The sequence below is a fragment of the Apodemus sylvaticus genome, chromosome X (genome assembly GCF_947179515.1).
Source record: "Apodemus sylvaticus chromosome X, mApoSyl1.1, whole genome shotgun sequence".
In the NCBI taxonomy this organism is placed as follows: domain Eukaryota; kingdom Metazoa; phylum Chordata; class Mammalia; order Rodentia; family Muridae; genus Apodemus; species Apodemus sylvaticus.
Genome location: NC_067495.1, coordinates 45,701,361 through 45,716,981, shown reverse-complemented (window position 1 = coordinate 45,716,981; position 15,621 = coordinate 45,701,361). Strand labels below are relative to the sequence as shown.

At 38.0% G+C, this 15,621-nt stretch overlaps 1 protein-coding gene across 1 annotated transcript in view; it reads right to left on the bottom strand.

Annotated features, from left to right (window-relative positions):
* Positions 1-15,621, bottom strand: part of Dmd (dystrophin) — a 1,772,476-nt gene that overhangs the window by 221,637 nt on the left and 1,535,218 nt on the right. The window contains exon 56 of the mRNA XM_052170230.1: positions 2,843-2,903. Coding sequence (XP_052026190.1) covers positions 2,843-2,903 — 61 coding nt within the window. The remainder of the gene's footprint in view (positions 1-2,842; positions 2,904-15,621) is intronic.

Here is a 15,621-nt window from a genome sequence, read left to right as displayed (position 1 = left end):
ATTTGAAAGAATAATTTGCTTTAAAATATATTTTAGATAATAGGTGTGAATAATAAAATATAAATGTAATTAAACTTTGTATTTATAATGCATTTTTGATGTTTATTTTTAGCATGTTACAGCTTAATATTTTAGACTGCTTTTTGAGAAGTGTTATAATCCTCTATTTTAAGTAATGCATTAATGTAAGATACTGTTCTCTAGAATGTTTTAGAGATGCCAATGCAAATGAGAAAGTAATCATTCTAGAAACATCATTTCAGAGGCACATAACACCTGCACACTCACTCAGCTGTCCACTAATTTCTTCCTATCTATTGTTTTAGCTCTTTACCCATTGAACCAGGAAGAATTTGGATCTTGAAGATTATCTAGAGAAATCATAGTGGGTTGAAAGATGATGTCTGAAGTTCAAGTAAAAATAAAAAAAAGTCACGCACATACACATACATGTAAAAGAATCTTTAAAACATTAATGGCTTATTTACAACCTGGGCAAATAGCTCAGTGTTTGTGTGCTTGTCTACTATGTGTATATCCTTGGATTTCCATTTTAGCACTCTCAGAAACAAAGCAGCAAGAAGCCAGCCAATAAAACTAACTAAGCTAGCAAGTGTTGCATGTGAGGAAAAGGATGAATTTGAAACTAAAAATAAAATTTTTGAAAATAAGTTCAGATTTTAGCATTCTGAGTTTAACATGTCCCTTAAATGACACAACTCATTGATTCTGATCGCTAAAAAATTTCTTAGATATTTTTTAAATTAATACTGTATTTCATAAATGAGAAGTTAATGTTTATATAGGTTAATGATCTGCCCATGAAGGCATATTGAAGTAATATCAGAGTTGGGGATAGAATTTGTGTTTTCGTGACCACAGTCATCCTTCAGTGTGTAAATAGTCCTGGATAAATAGGATAGGGACTTGCTCTCTACTTGTACTGAGAAACAGCAGAGACCAACTTATTGCAAAGTGGGGGAATTACATCATTTTAAAATTGTCTATTTTAAATTGTGGATGGCTGAATTAATTTCTACTGCCCTATAGAAAACTACAGGCATGTCGTTTTATTAGATTTAACACTAGAGCAGTGGTTCTCAACCTTTCTAAAGCTGAGACACTTTAATACAGTTCCTCATGCTGTGGTGAACCCTAATAGTAAAATTATTTTTGCTGCTATTCCACAGTTTCTTATTTTTGCACCTGCTATGAATTGTAATGTAAATATCTGATATTTCGAACATCTGATATGTGACCCTGTGAAAGGGTCATGTGACCCCCAGGGGGGTCCTGACCCACAGGTTGAGATCCATGTCAGTTGAGAAACACAAAGGAGAGGATAGTAGAAATATGTGTGAGACTGTTAATGAACCCTACACTGTCATTCAGAGAATCATTTCATAATAGTGGTTTTCAGATGGTTCTAAGCCATCATGAAAAAAGGTAGCAAAAGAATCTTTATTGCAACTCATAATGGAAATGAATAAAACTGAGAGCTTCACTGGAACTACTAAGTCTTCAATATCTTAATTTGAAATGAAATCTGCACTGACCAAGACATTGATATGGGAAATAACTACAAAGTGTTTGAATGAAAGATTTCATAAAATACACATGCATGTTTAAATCTATATATTGCTGAGTAAAATATGCACCTTAAAATGGTGTTAAAATATGTAATTTTGAGTCATGAAATGACTGAATTCAATATAAAAATAATGAAAGTGTTTGAAAAAGAGGAAAACTTAAAAGTAGGATTAAAACATATAAAAGGAGGATTTTTACAGCTCAAAGATATCTCATTTGTGAAAATGTAGTAAATAATGTTAAACCATATTCCTGAAGAACACGCCTTGCTTTGGAGAGTCCCTAAAATCCCTTCATCCTCATTTTTTTTTTTTTTTGAGTTAACAAAATAGAGGCATGAAATCACGTTTCTTCAGAACGGAAGTAATGAAGATCTAGGACTGCAGTGATTGCTTCGGAACTGAATTGTGAAGAATTGATGGGAAGTGGAAGAATAAAAACAGACTCAATGAAAGATGGCAGGGTGAATAACTGGGGAAACATTTAATATTTGAATTCAGATTCATTCCAAGAGAAAGTTCAAAGACCTTAGTTGCTATTGAAGACTAGTTCACAAACTCCATTCCTTCTAATTGTTGTTGGGGGAGCCAATTCAAAGTTAGACTTAAGTTAGATTCTTGCATGATTGATGAAAGACTGTTAAAGCATCACAATAACTCAATATTCTTTCTCCTTCATGTCAAGTTAATGTACCATAATTTATGTTCATAGAACATCTATCCTTTGACTCTTTTCCTTTGATTGTCAAAAATGGTCCTAGAAAAAAGAGTTCCACTGTGATGCTATTATTAGGTAACTAAGTCTAAGAGCTAAATGAATGAGCACCTCAGGTCCACAAATTCTGGACTGTCTGCCTATGGGTTATATGACATTTAATTCATTTAAACAGTTTGTGAAAATATTATTCTATAGATCTTTCACTGCTGAAGAAGAAGAAATGCAGAAACACCTACAAAATAATATTTTCCTCTCAAATATTCACTCGCACTATCAATGATATACCTGGATATTTTTGCTCTACTGTAAAAATTCTGCTCATCCTCCAAAACACCATATATGTTGCATTAAATATATTGTTCATAAAAGTGATTTCATATTGCATAAACACATTTACAGAGCTAATTTCAGAATGAATTCATCAACACTTCCTTAGGAGCAAAAAGAAATAGATATTGTAGATGAGGGTAATGACTTTTAAAAAGAAATTCACTCATGAACATACAGATCAGGTACCTAAATGCTTTTGACTTACTTGATATAATAGGGCACTTTGTTTGGTGAAATGGCTCTCTCCCAGGGACCCTGGACTGAAGCTGCAGAAAGAAAAAAGAAAAAAAAAAAGAAAAGAAAGGCAAGGAGGTCAAAATCATGGTAAACAGGAAAGACAACATTAATCTCCAGAATTACAATTTTACACTGATACTGGTCTGTTTGCTCAGTTGCCCATGAAGACAGGATGGATTAACCTGATGTTCTGAAATTTCTGACCTAATCTAAATGAAATTGAACTCACCCAGGCACAAAGATAAATGCAAAGAGCTGGGGGAATCTTTCTACTGCTAAACCTATACAAGAAGTACGAAAAGATGAACAAACTGACTGCTCTACTATACTGACTGCTTGCCTTATAATAATTCCTGTTATTGATTTAGAATATTTTGTTATTTGATTGACAGAAATGTATTCATTTATCAAGTGAAATATCCTCTTGTGATACATTATACTTGAATTCTATGCCACTAAAATCAGGGCACTATGCTTATCAATCTGTATAGTTATTTTTATTCCGTTAAAGGGGATCCAAATTCATTTACAAATTACATGCTTAATTAAGTACTTCAAAATGGCAGTTGTTTGCCATATTAGTAGAAGAGACAACCACAGGTGACAGAATGACCCCTGATGATAGCAAAGGATAATAGAATTTTATGCACAGTCTGTGAGGTCACATATATGTATATTGTCTGCATTTGGAATTCATTTAATGACTTTATTACACATAAGTCAAACCAATTATCTTTAAATTGGCTATTTTTTTAAAAAGAAAATAAGGTGAGGCCTCAGTCTGTATCTTAGACTGACCTTGCACTTATCATTTCCCTTTCTTCAGCTGCCTGAGTAGCTAGGGTTACAGGTATGTGGTATCATTACCAGCTTTCCAACTGTTTTTTTTTAATGCTTAAATTGTGGGGTTCCCCCCACCTTTACTAAAGTTGATCCACTAAAAAGTATCTTTTTTTGTGTACTGCTTTTGTCTGATTTTTCCTGAAGATAAATACATTCTGTGCAAACTTCCTCCTCAATAAACTTTTATGACATGGGAATTTCAAGAAATATACATTCTGGTTTCAATATTTCATACAGAAAAATAACAGAACTTGCAACACCATCTGAAATAGAAATGTAAGAAGCATTCTTATTCACATCTAGCAATTCTATGGGTGCATTTTTTTCTGAATCTTCATCCCACTAATAATTGGAAGCACAGCTGATGCTATTATTTCCTTCACTGGAAATTTCCCTTCTAAATTAGTCTCACAGTAAATTCACTTCACAGTGTATTGAGATGTAAGAAAACGTCAAAGCTAATATATCCTTGACTACTCTGTAGAATATGAAAGAACAGCTTCTAATAAAAGTTAACTTCCCCCATGCCAGACAATTTAAGGGTAATGAAACTCCAGCTTCTTTGTTTTATATAGTGTAATAGAGGGATTGCATTACCCAACCTTTAACCAGGCTTTGTCCCTCAGAGATGTGTCATTTAAATGATATAAGAAATGGATTTGTATTTAGCAGGTAATTATGCTTTTATCCTTTTGGCAGACAGAAATCCATAATGGAGGGAGAAAAAAAAAAACATTTAGCCACTGCTTTGAAGTACTCCCCAGTCTTCCATTTCTCTCTGCCCTTTGTATATTCTTTTGTTTTTTTTTTAACTTCACCTTGTCTCCCCTTCTTGCCTTTGCCACTCTCACCAACTCTCTTCTTGCCTTTCCTCCCTGCCTTTTTTCGTCTCTAGGATACAGCTCTTTGACCCTGATTTGTTTGCACTGTAAAAAATATCTGATTTCAAAACATGGATTAGATTCCCCACCCTACCTGATCAAATCTGATATTATGAGATTTTACCAATCCAAGCCTGCTCTGGTAGGAAGAGCATAATGGAGAGGTAGTGATCCCACCTTCTGGCTGCTTAAAGACTCTTCTTGAAAACTGTGCCATGTGTATATAAGGAAGAGCCGAACTTTTGAGAGCATTTGGAGGCCTCACCCTTGCTGGCTGGGAGGCTATGAATGGCTACACTGACAAAAGAAAGACTATTCCCTAAAGGGCTCCAAGGATTAAGGCATCATGATTACTCTCATTGTTTTCCTAGTTATTCTAATGTATTGAAAATTCTTTCTGATTCTGAGGACAAGTTATACCCTACTGTCACAGAAAGTTGTTTGATTTTCTATACTATTCTTAGGCATCTCTTAGAGGAAAGTGTGGTGGTGATTGTTGTATATGTTATGCAGCTTGGCTAAGTGACTTGCTCCACCAAAGAGGTGAAAATGGAGGCTAGCCTGGGCCACATAAGATGACATGGTATCAAAAAGCCAAAAGGAAGAAGGAATTATCAGCTGCACAATCTGCAAGAGAATCCATGGTATGCCGCAGAGCTAACAGTCAGATCTACCTAAAATGTCTATGATTCACTTTGCATTGTTTAACATTAGGATGAAAACAAATCATGTACATGCCTGAGAAATTATTAAAATATGCTTATTAAATAATTGAAAAAGTTTTTTCAAAGAAATAAAAAAAAAAACTAAGTTCCAGTTAAATAAGAACATTAAAATACTTTTAAAAATTGTATGTGGCCGGGTGGTTTGCTTGCACACATGAGGATGCTTTATGCCTGTGAATGCTGGAGATGGGTAGTCCCTGAAACTGGAGTTACAGACAGTTGTGAGCTAACATGTAGGCCCTGAACATTTAACACAGATCTGTGCTTTCAAATATTAATCCATCTCTCTAGCTCCAGTAAGAACTTCTTACTATTTCCTACTTACACTTCTTCATTGTTAATCATTTCTCCACAAAACATAAGCAATACAAAATTCTTTTGCTTTCATGTGGACCAATTGAATAGGCCTCATGGTAAGATCCAGTGTACTTTTCTTCCACAAAGGATGTTTCCCCTTTTCACTCATAGTTTATAAATTCACCCAAGCAACTACTTTTCAGTTGTAGTTTGAATCCCTAAAATGCTTTTTATGCAATTAAAAACATGAAAAGTCAACAGCCTCCTTCCATTTCTTCTCTGCTCCATCACCACTAGAAACACATCCACTGGACTGAAGTGGTTGCTGTAGAAATAATACAGTTGAATGATGTTTCTATAGGACTAGATTTGGCATTCCTCTGAATAGAGAATGTTAAAGGGATGTTGGCAGTTTCATTTAGAGCTACCAGATGATTCTGGCCTCATATGTATTCAAACCTCAATCAAATATGGGGTAACTCTCATATGTGTACCCCCCAGAATTATCATTTCATTTCTTGCAGTACTGCTGATGCCAACAACAGCTGTTTCTTATCTCAGGGCACCAGTGGAAGCCTGTCATCCTTTACAAAGCTGGCTGGCGTAATACACACACACATATTTTATGCCTGATGTGTCCATTTTTAGTAGCCCATCAGAAGCAGATTTATTGGCAAATAGTTTTTATATGACACCAGGCTGTCCTTTACCATTTCATTATACAGATGTTTCTATAACTACTATGTGTAATTCTGATAGGGATTGGGCAATCCACATTTTCTAGTGGAAAAATCATTCATTATCACACAGCACCAGCACCATGGGGTATTGTCTACTGAATTTAAATAGTAAACTACACATGAATTTATTTATTTCAAAGTCAACCTCTGAATTTCTCCCTGTGTTACAGATGCAGCATGTTATTAAGAAAAAGAAAGAATAGCAATTCTACCTTCAAATGTTTTCCTCCCTTGAGATGCCATGATTCAATATTGTGCCCAAGGTGATTTGAAAATCACAAACATGGGCCACACTATTTTGATATCTTTTGATGCATGATGAACACAATGTGCCAAGAGATGCACCCCCAGTGTAAAACCATATTTTAATTGACAGAGGGATTTAACTAGAAAATTAAAAAGAATGCTAATGTTATGTACCATGCCAAATAGCACTCTCTGGAATTCCAATTCAAATGCAATCATTAACCTTTTGACTTTTCTTGGAGCTTAAGATAACATGGTTGGGTTAAAACAAAGCCAAAACAATGTGGGAAAAGAAGAGAAACATAAAAAAGAGGTGCTTTCACTGGAGATAAAACAGAAAATCCAACTTCTAAGTTAAAAGAAAGGCATTACGGAGACCAGAATATAACTCAGTGGCAGGACACTTGTCTAGTATATGCGACATGTTGGACTCACTGCCCTCTGCCACCAAAAATAAAGGAAGAAAAAAGAAAAGAAAGAAAAAAGTTAAGAGAACGACTTCAAAGGCCTATCAGTGAGTCACTGATACTTGGCTGTTCAGAAGTATGCAAATTCTAGCAGTGCTTTTATGGGTACATTTTACATTGATGGAATGAGTAATGTTCATATTAACCTTTTGTCCACTCTCTTCCCACAATACTTCCTAGACTTTTATTTTCTAACTACTCTAGAGTCCATGCAGTTCTAATACCACATACCACAGACATGATATATGACTATTTACGCATTAAAGGTATTTATGGCATTTTTCTCATTCCGTAGAAGCAGTTTTGCCCTTCAGAGCAATGCACTTGTGTAGAGAATGCTTGATACAGAGGCTGTGGATACAGGGGAGGAATATGAGTTATTGAAATTGTCTTATATGCTTGAAACATGACCTATATGCTCATGGATATTCAGAAAACTGCTGTGTAGATATTATTTTCATTTTCAGATGATGAAACCATGAAGGCCAAATAAAATAACATATTTGAGGATATTTTCCTAAATAAGTAAAGGATCATAATATTGGAATGCTATTCAAACTGAATTCAAATAGATGCTTCATGAAGGAGAAAGGAAACTCCTTTTTCTGTACTCTGGATTGCATACTATTTAATGTGCTAAATATACTCACAAGTATAAATGTAACATGAATGTTATAAATGATTGCAAATCACTTTCTGATTGTATTTAAGGTCTACTCCACTAGAAAGACTCATGCCTGGCACTATAAATCTGGCCAAGAACCTCTAATTGGTGGAACTGTTTGGGAAGGATTAAAAGGTCTGGCTTTGTTGAGAATAAGTGTCAATGGGGGTTGGTTCTGAGGTTTCAGATGTCGCATGCTGTGTACATTTTGTTTTTTTCTTCCTGCCTATGGTTTGAGATGTGAGTGCTCAGCTGTTCCTACCACCATGTCTTTACTTTGTTGTTGTGGAATCTTAAACCAAATTAAAAACGTTCTTTTGTAAGTTAGTTTAGGCATAGTGTTTTATCACAGTAATAAAAAGTAGCTAACATAACTAAAAGTAACTATGAACTCGAAGTTTATAGGTCCTAGAAATAGTATTAATACCAGAAGTACTTGTATTATTACTTTGCTACGTGGACCTAATATCAAACTGCCTTCTAAATTTGTATTTCTACATCTATTAGTACCACTCCCATCTTCATCAAAGAAGCTTTTTTTATGTATTGGATGGTGGTGAATATTGAGACTTACAAGGGCCAAAGTTCAGTGAATAAGGGTATGCATAGCTCATACCACTAAAAGGGACAACTCTCTCATATTTCCTCCCTTCAAGGCTCAGGAACCACAAGGGAAGATAAAGTCTACCAAGATAAGAACAAAATAGTGTCTTCTGGACATGACAGAATCACTATACTTATGCAGCTGTGGTTGCCTGCACAAGACTTGTATAAGATGCTTCAGTCCCACTTGGGAGGGAGAAGAAAGCCACCACAAGGTGGCGAGGGAGGGACCTGGGAGGGAAAGAGGGCTGGGGTGGGGAGAAGTGAACATGATCTAGTATTGGGTTATTGGGCATGGAAAAAGAACTGAAGCACTGAGGGCCAGCAGAAAGAATGGAAACAGGAAACTTCGGGAGGTAGGAGGTTGAGGGACCCTCCAGAATGCACCAGAGACCTGGGAGGTGAGAGACTCTCAGGACTCAAGGGAGGGTAAAATGCAGTGGGGAGAGGGAATTTTTAGAGTCCACCTCTAGAAAGGAAGACGGGGCATCAAGTGAGGGAGAGGGTTGCTGTCCCACAGTTAAAACTCTGACACATAATTGTTCCTGACTCAAAGGACTGCAGAGATGGAAATGGAGATGAGCCCGAGGAAAAGAAGGTCCAGTGAGAGATCCAAAGTGGGATCCAGCTCAAGGGGAGGTCCCAAGGCCTCACACTATTATTGAGGCTATGGAGCACTCACAAAAAGAGACCTGTCAGTGAGTGCCCTCCATAAGAACAAACAAGCAGCTGATAGTCTGCTGCAGATATTTGCACCCAACCAATGAACAGAAGCATCTGATCCTTGTGGTTGAATTATTGAAAAGCTGGAAGAAGGTGAGGAGGAGGGCAACCCTGTAGGAGGACCAGCAGTCTCAATTAACATGGTCCCCAGAGATCTCTCAGATACTGAAATATCAACTAGGCTGCAAACACCAGCTGATATGAGGCCTCCAACATATATACAGCAGAGGACTGTCTGGTCTGGCCTCAGTGAGAGAAGATGCAGCTAACCATCAAGAGATTGGAGGCCCCACAGAGTTTAGAGATCAGGTGGGGTAGGGGTGGAGACATCCTCATGGAGACAGGGTAGCTGGGAGGAGGTATGGGATGTGGAAGAGTCGGATGATGGACTGGGACAGGAATAAAATCTGGAGTGTAAAAAAAGAAAAAATAAAGAAAACATGTTCTAAATATAGTAATGTGATATAGTATAATATACAACAATGAACAATGTACCCAGGGGACCGCCAGCTACATGACTAACCTGAAGATGGAGCCACCATGATGTGCAAATATTTGGTAGCCAAATGGGAAAGAAAGAGAAGTGGAGCATCTTGAGCACCGTGCGGAGAGATGGAACTGGAGACTTGAGGGTGGAGAGAAGTAGCCTGCTGTGAGTGGCCAGACCAGCCACCTCGGGCCATGGTAAGGTCCCAGTCTGAACTGCCACTGAGGACTAAGAGTCTGTGGCTATGCAGCGGCAGTGGTTGGTGTTGTCTGTGACTCATTACCACTAGAGAATATGGGGATGTCCCTGGTTGAGGCAGCTGCCAGGGGCCATGTAGATGTCCAGCGGTTATATAGAACTGGCCCTGCCCATCATTGGATACGGTACTCATGGACCTTCCACCTTGCTCAGGCAGCACAGTAGAGCTGACCCTTATGGCTGAGGTGTGCACGAGCTGACCTTGAGGGCATGAGTGTCGAAGAGCTGACTTTTGCCATTTATCTGCTATGGGGTAGCTCAAGTGCAGAGGTGATAACTCCTCCCTGCCTGTGGCATTTGGGAAAGTTGCCCATAGGGCCAAGAGACTTGGTGAGCTGGACCTGTCCCTTACAGGCTGCAGCATTTGGGAGACAGGGCTATGTGTCTTAACTGGGCACCACAGTGGAACTGGCTCTGGAGGCATGGGTGCAGGTGAGCCATCCAGGAGGGCATGAGAATTGACTTCACCTCCTGCTAATGGCAGCATTGGATGGCCTAGGAAGACGTGTTAGAGAGCCCACACTGATGATGCAGAAAAGAGAGAGCAGGTGGGTTGTCCAGCTCTGCTACCACCCAGGCCCAGATCCAGGGCTCTGAGATGCCTACCCCAAAATCTGTATCATCTGGGAATGGTTGGGAAGTGAAAAAGGGTCAGTCCCACTGATCCAAAGCTTCAGGATATCCATGACACAGGGAAAGAAAGAGCAGGGGGATAAAACTAGGAGGCCCAGTGAAGACCTAATATTGATGGTGTCACAGAAGTCAGAGATCTTGAACCAAACCAATTAATCAGTGTAATGAACATTTCTAAGTGACGATGTATGGACAGAGGGGTATACTGTGGGACAGACACACTGTAAGATAGTACAGCTTCCATGATGAGATGTTTTCTTTTCTCTCTCTCTCTCTCTCTCTCTCTCTCTCTCTCTCTCTCTCTCTCTCTCTCTCCTGCTTCCATTTTTCTATTTTGCGGTAGGAGGATGTTGCAAGGTAAAAAAGACATGTGAGGACAGGGAGATGAGCGGGTCTGGGAAGCATGATATGAAACTCACCAAAAATAATGAATTAAAAGTTTTAAAAAACAAAACAAAACAAAACAAAATAACATCAAGCCATTCATCATTGTAGTGTGGAGAGTAGGAGCTCATTAACTGAGGATCTATTGACAGCTGATGGCAGATGCAGGAGGGAGAATCAGTTTTTATTAAGAGTGTGGCCTCTCAGTAGGTCTGCCACGCTCCACTGAATGGCCCTATATCCATGAGTCTATGGACAACACAAATAGGACTCAGGGGTTTAAAAAAAATCTTAAGAATGTCTTTTGTTAGATACAATAGTTTGTCCAGTCCCATTCATTTGCTTTTCTTTCATCTTCAGCAAGTGTTTTATTGTTTTCTTTTGTTGTTCACCCCAATGCTCATTAGGGGTCCCTGTTTTTTTAATTAAATATATTTTCTATTATTATTATTTTTTACCTTTGTATCTGAGGACTTTTTTCTTTCCTTCTTCACCTCATACCTCTTTCACAAAGCCTTATTACATGACCCTGACACTTCCTGTTCATAGATTTGAAGCCTGCAGTTCAGTGACACAAATGGTTGACTCTATATTCTCAACTTCCTCCTTAGTATATTAATTTTCTCCACCATATCACACTCTTAATCTACAGTTTTTGCTTACCATTATTTGATTTCTGTAACTCATAGTTACTTATATTTAACTGTGGTCCAAAAACATTGAATGTAAAATTTCAGAAATAAATAATACGTACTTTTACATTTTTATACGATTCCAAGTAGTGTGATAAAAAAAAAATCTCATGCAGAGTGTTCAGCACTGAAAGGGACAACTATATTACAACTTGTTCCTGCAAAACCACCCAAACAAATGAGGAACAGCTGCAACAACAACAACAACAACAACAACAACCCAGAAATCATTTATTGCAGCAGATAGTATGCTCTGGCCCCGTCACTTTGCATTTGAGATTTATTTGTTATTTTATATAATAACAATGTGTTCCTTTTAAATAATAAGTAATATTTCATTATGTATAGATAATGGATATACCACTTAGCTGTTGAATCTGACATTTAGAATACAAAATGCAAAAAGCTTGTATCCCAGAACATCCAGGAAATCCAGGATACAATGAGAAGACCAAACCTAAGGATTATAGGTATAGATGAGAGTGAAGATTTACAACAGAAAGGGCCAGCAAATATCTTCAACAAAATTATGGAAGAAAACTTTCCTAACTTAAAGAGAGAGAGATGCCTATGAATATACAAGAAGCCTACAGAACTCCAAACAGACTGGACCTGAGCAGAAATACCTCCCGTCACATAATAATCAAAACCCCACAAAAAAAAAAAAAAGATTAACGAAACAATTGAAAACCCTGGAACAAAAAGAAGCTAATTCACCCAGGAGGAGGAGAAGACAGGAAATCATCAAACTCAGAGCTGAAATCAATCAAGTAGAAACCAAGAGAACCATACAAAGAATCAACAAAACCAGGAGCTGGTTCTTTGGAAAAATCAACAAGATTGGTAAACCCTTAGCCAGACTAACCAAAGGGTACAGAGAAAGTATCCAAATTAACAAAATTAGAAATGAAAAGGAAGATATTACAACGGAAACTGAGGAAATTAAAAAAATCATCAGATCCTCCTGTTGTGTTGAGTACAAAAGCCTGTACTCAACACAACTGAGAATCTGGAGGAAATGGACAATTTCTTAGACAGATACCAAACACCAAAATTAAACCAGGATCAATTAGATCATCTAAACAGACCCATAACCCGTAAAGAAATAGAAGGGGTCATAGCCTTCCGACCAAAAAAAGCACAGGACCAGATGGTTTCAGTGCAGAATTCTATCAGACCTTCAAAGAAGACTTAACACCAATATTCTTCAAACTATTCCACCAAAAAGAAACAGAAGGAACACTACCCAGCTCCTTCTATGAAGCCACAATTACGCTGATACCAAAACCACACAAAGATCCAACTAAGAAAGAGAATTTCAGGCCAGTTTCCCTTATGAATATCAATGCAAAAATACTAAATAAAATTCTTGCCCACCGAATCCAAGAACACATCAAAATGACCATCCACCATGATCAAGTAGGCTTCATCCCAGGGATGCAGGAATGGTTCAATATAAGGAAATCCATCAAAGCAATACTCTACATAAACAAACTCAAAGAAAAAAAAACACACAAACATTTCATTAGATGCTGAAAAGGCATTTGGCAAAATTCAGCTTCCGTTCATGCTAAAAATCTTGGAAAGGACAGGAATTCAAGGCCTGTATCCAAACATAGTAAAAACAATATACAGCAAACCGGTAGCCAGCATCAAACTAAATGGAGAGAAACTTGAAGTAATCCCACTAAAATCAGGGACTAGACAAGGCTGCCCCCTCTGTCAATATCTTTTCAATATAGTTCTTGAAGTCCTAGCTAGAGCAATTAGACAACATAAGGAGCAAATTGGAAAGGAAGAAGTCAAAATATCACTATTTGCAGATGATATGATAGTATACTTAAGTGACCCAAAAACTCTACTAGAGAACTCTACTAGAGAACAGCTGATAAACAACTTCAGCAAAGTGGCTGGCTACAAAATCAACTCAAGCAAATCAGTAGCCTTTATATACTCAAAGGATAAGCAGACTGAGAAAGAAATTAGGGAAATGACACCCTTCACAATAGCCACAAACAGCATAAAGTATCTTGGGGTGACTCTAACCAAACAAGTGAAAGACCTATATGACAAGAACTTCAGATCTCTGAAGAAGGAAGTCAAAGAAGATCTCAGAAAATGGAAAAAACTTCCATGCTCATGGATTGGCAGGATTAATATAGTTAATATGGCCATATTTCCAAAGGCAATCTACAGATTCAATGTAATCCCCATCAATATCCCAACCCAGCTCTTCATAAAGCTAGAAAGAGCAATGCTCAAATTCATCTGGAATAACAAAAAACCCAGGATAGCTAAAACTAATCTCAACAGTAAAAGAAGTTCAGGAGGATTCAGTATCCCAGACTTTTAACTTTACTACAGAGCAATAGTGATAAAAACTACATGGTATTGGTACAATGTCAGGCAAGTGGATCAATGGAATAGGACTGAAGACCCAGAAATGAACCCACACACCTATGGTCACTTGATCTTCGACAAAGGAGCTGAAAGCATCCAGTGGAAAAAAGATAGTCTTTTCAACAAATGGTGCTGGTTCAGTTGGAGGTCAGCATGCAGAAGAATGCAAATTGATCCATTCTTATCTTCTTGTACTAAGCTCAACTCCAAATGGATCAAGGACCTCCGCATAAAACCTGACACACTGAAACTAATAGAAAAGAAACTGGGGAAGACCCTTGAGGACATGGGCACAGGGGAAAAGTTCCTGAATAGAACACCAATAGCTTATGCTCTAAGATCAAGAATTGACAAATGGGACCTCATAAAACTACAAAGTTTCTGTAAGGCAAAGGACACTGTCAAAAGGACAAAACGTCAACCAACAGATTGGGAAAGGATCTTTACCAACCCTAAATCTGACAGAGGGCTAATATCTAATATATACAGAGAACTCAAGAAGGTAGAACCTAGAGAACCAAATAACCCCATTAAAAAGTGGTATACCGAACTAAACAAAGATTTTTCACAGGAAGAACTTCAGAGGGCTGAGAAACACCTTAAGAAATGTTCAACATCATTAATCATTAGGGAAATGCAAATCAAAACAACCCTGACATTTCACCTCACACCAGTCAGAATGGCTATGGTCAAAAACTCAGGAGTCAGCAGGTGCTGGCGAGGATGTGGAGAAAGAGGAACACTCCTCCACTGCTGGTGGGATTGTAAGATGGTACAACCCCTTTGGAAATCAGTCTGGTGGTTCCTCAGAAAACTGGGCATGGCACTTCCAGAGGACCCTGCTGTACCACTCCTGGGCATATACCCAGAGGATTCCCCAGCATGTAATAAGGACACATGCTCCACTATGTTCATAGCAGCCCTATTTGTAGTAGCCAGAAGCTGGAAACAACCCAGGTGTCCCTCAACGGAGGAATGGATACAAAAAAATGTGGTATATTTACACAATGGAGTACTATTCAGCCCTTAGAAACAATGAATTCATGAAATTCGTAGACAAATGGATGGAGCTGGAGAGCATCATACTAAGTGAGGTAACCCAGTCTCAAAAGATCAATCAAGGTTTGCACTCACTGATAAGTGGATATTAACCTAGAAACTTGGAATACCCGAGAAATGATCCACATATTAAATGATGTTCAAAAAGAACAGAGGAGTGGCCCTTGGTTCAGGAAAGACTCAATGCAACAGTATAAGGGAATACCAGAACAGGGAAGTGGGAAGGAGTTGATGGAGGAACAGGGGGAGGGAAAGAGGGCTTATGAGACTTGTGGGGAGTGGGGACCCAGAAAAGGGAAATCATTTAATATGTAAATAAAATACATCGAATAAAAAAATAAAGATAAACCTTTACATACATTTTTGTTAATTTTCTTAACAAAAATTCCTAGAAGTATGTTTATTTAATTAAAGGCTGTGAACATTGTGGTGGATAGTTTCATGCCAATGACATAAGGTAGAATCACTGGAGAGGAGGAAGCCCCAATTAAGAAAATCCCTTCATAAGATCAGTCTGTAGGTAAGCCTGTAGGGGATTTTTAAAATTAGTGATTGATGGTGGAGGTTGTGGCCTGTTGTGAATGGTGTTATCTATGGGATGGTGGTCCTGAGTTCTATAAGAAGCTGGCTGAACAGCCCAGGAGC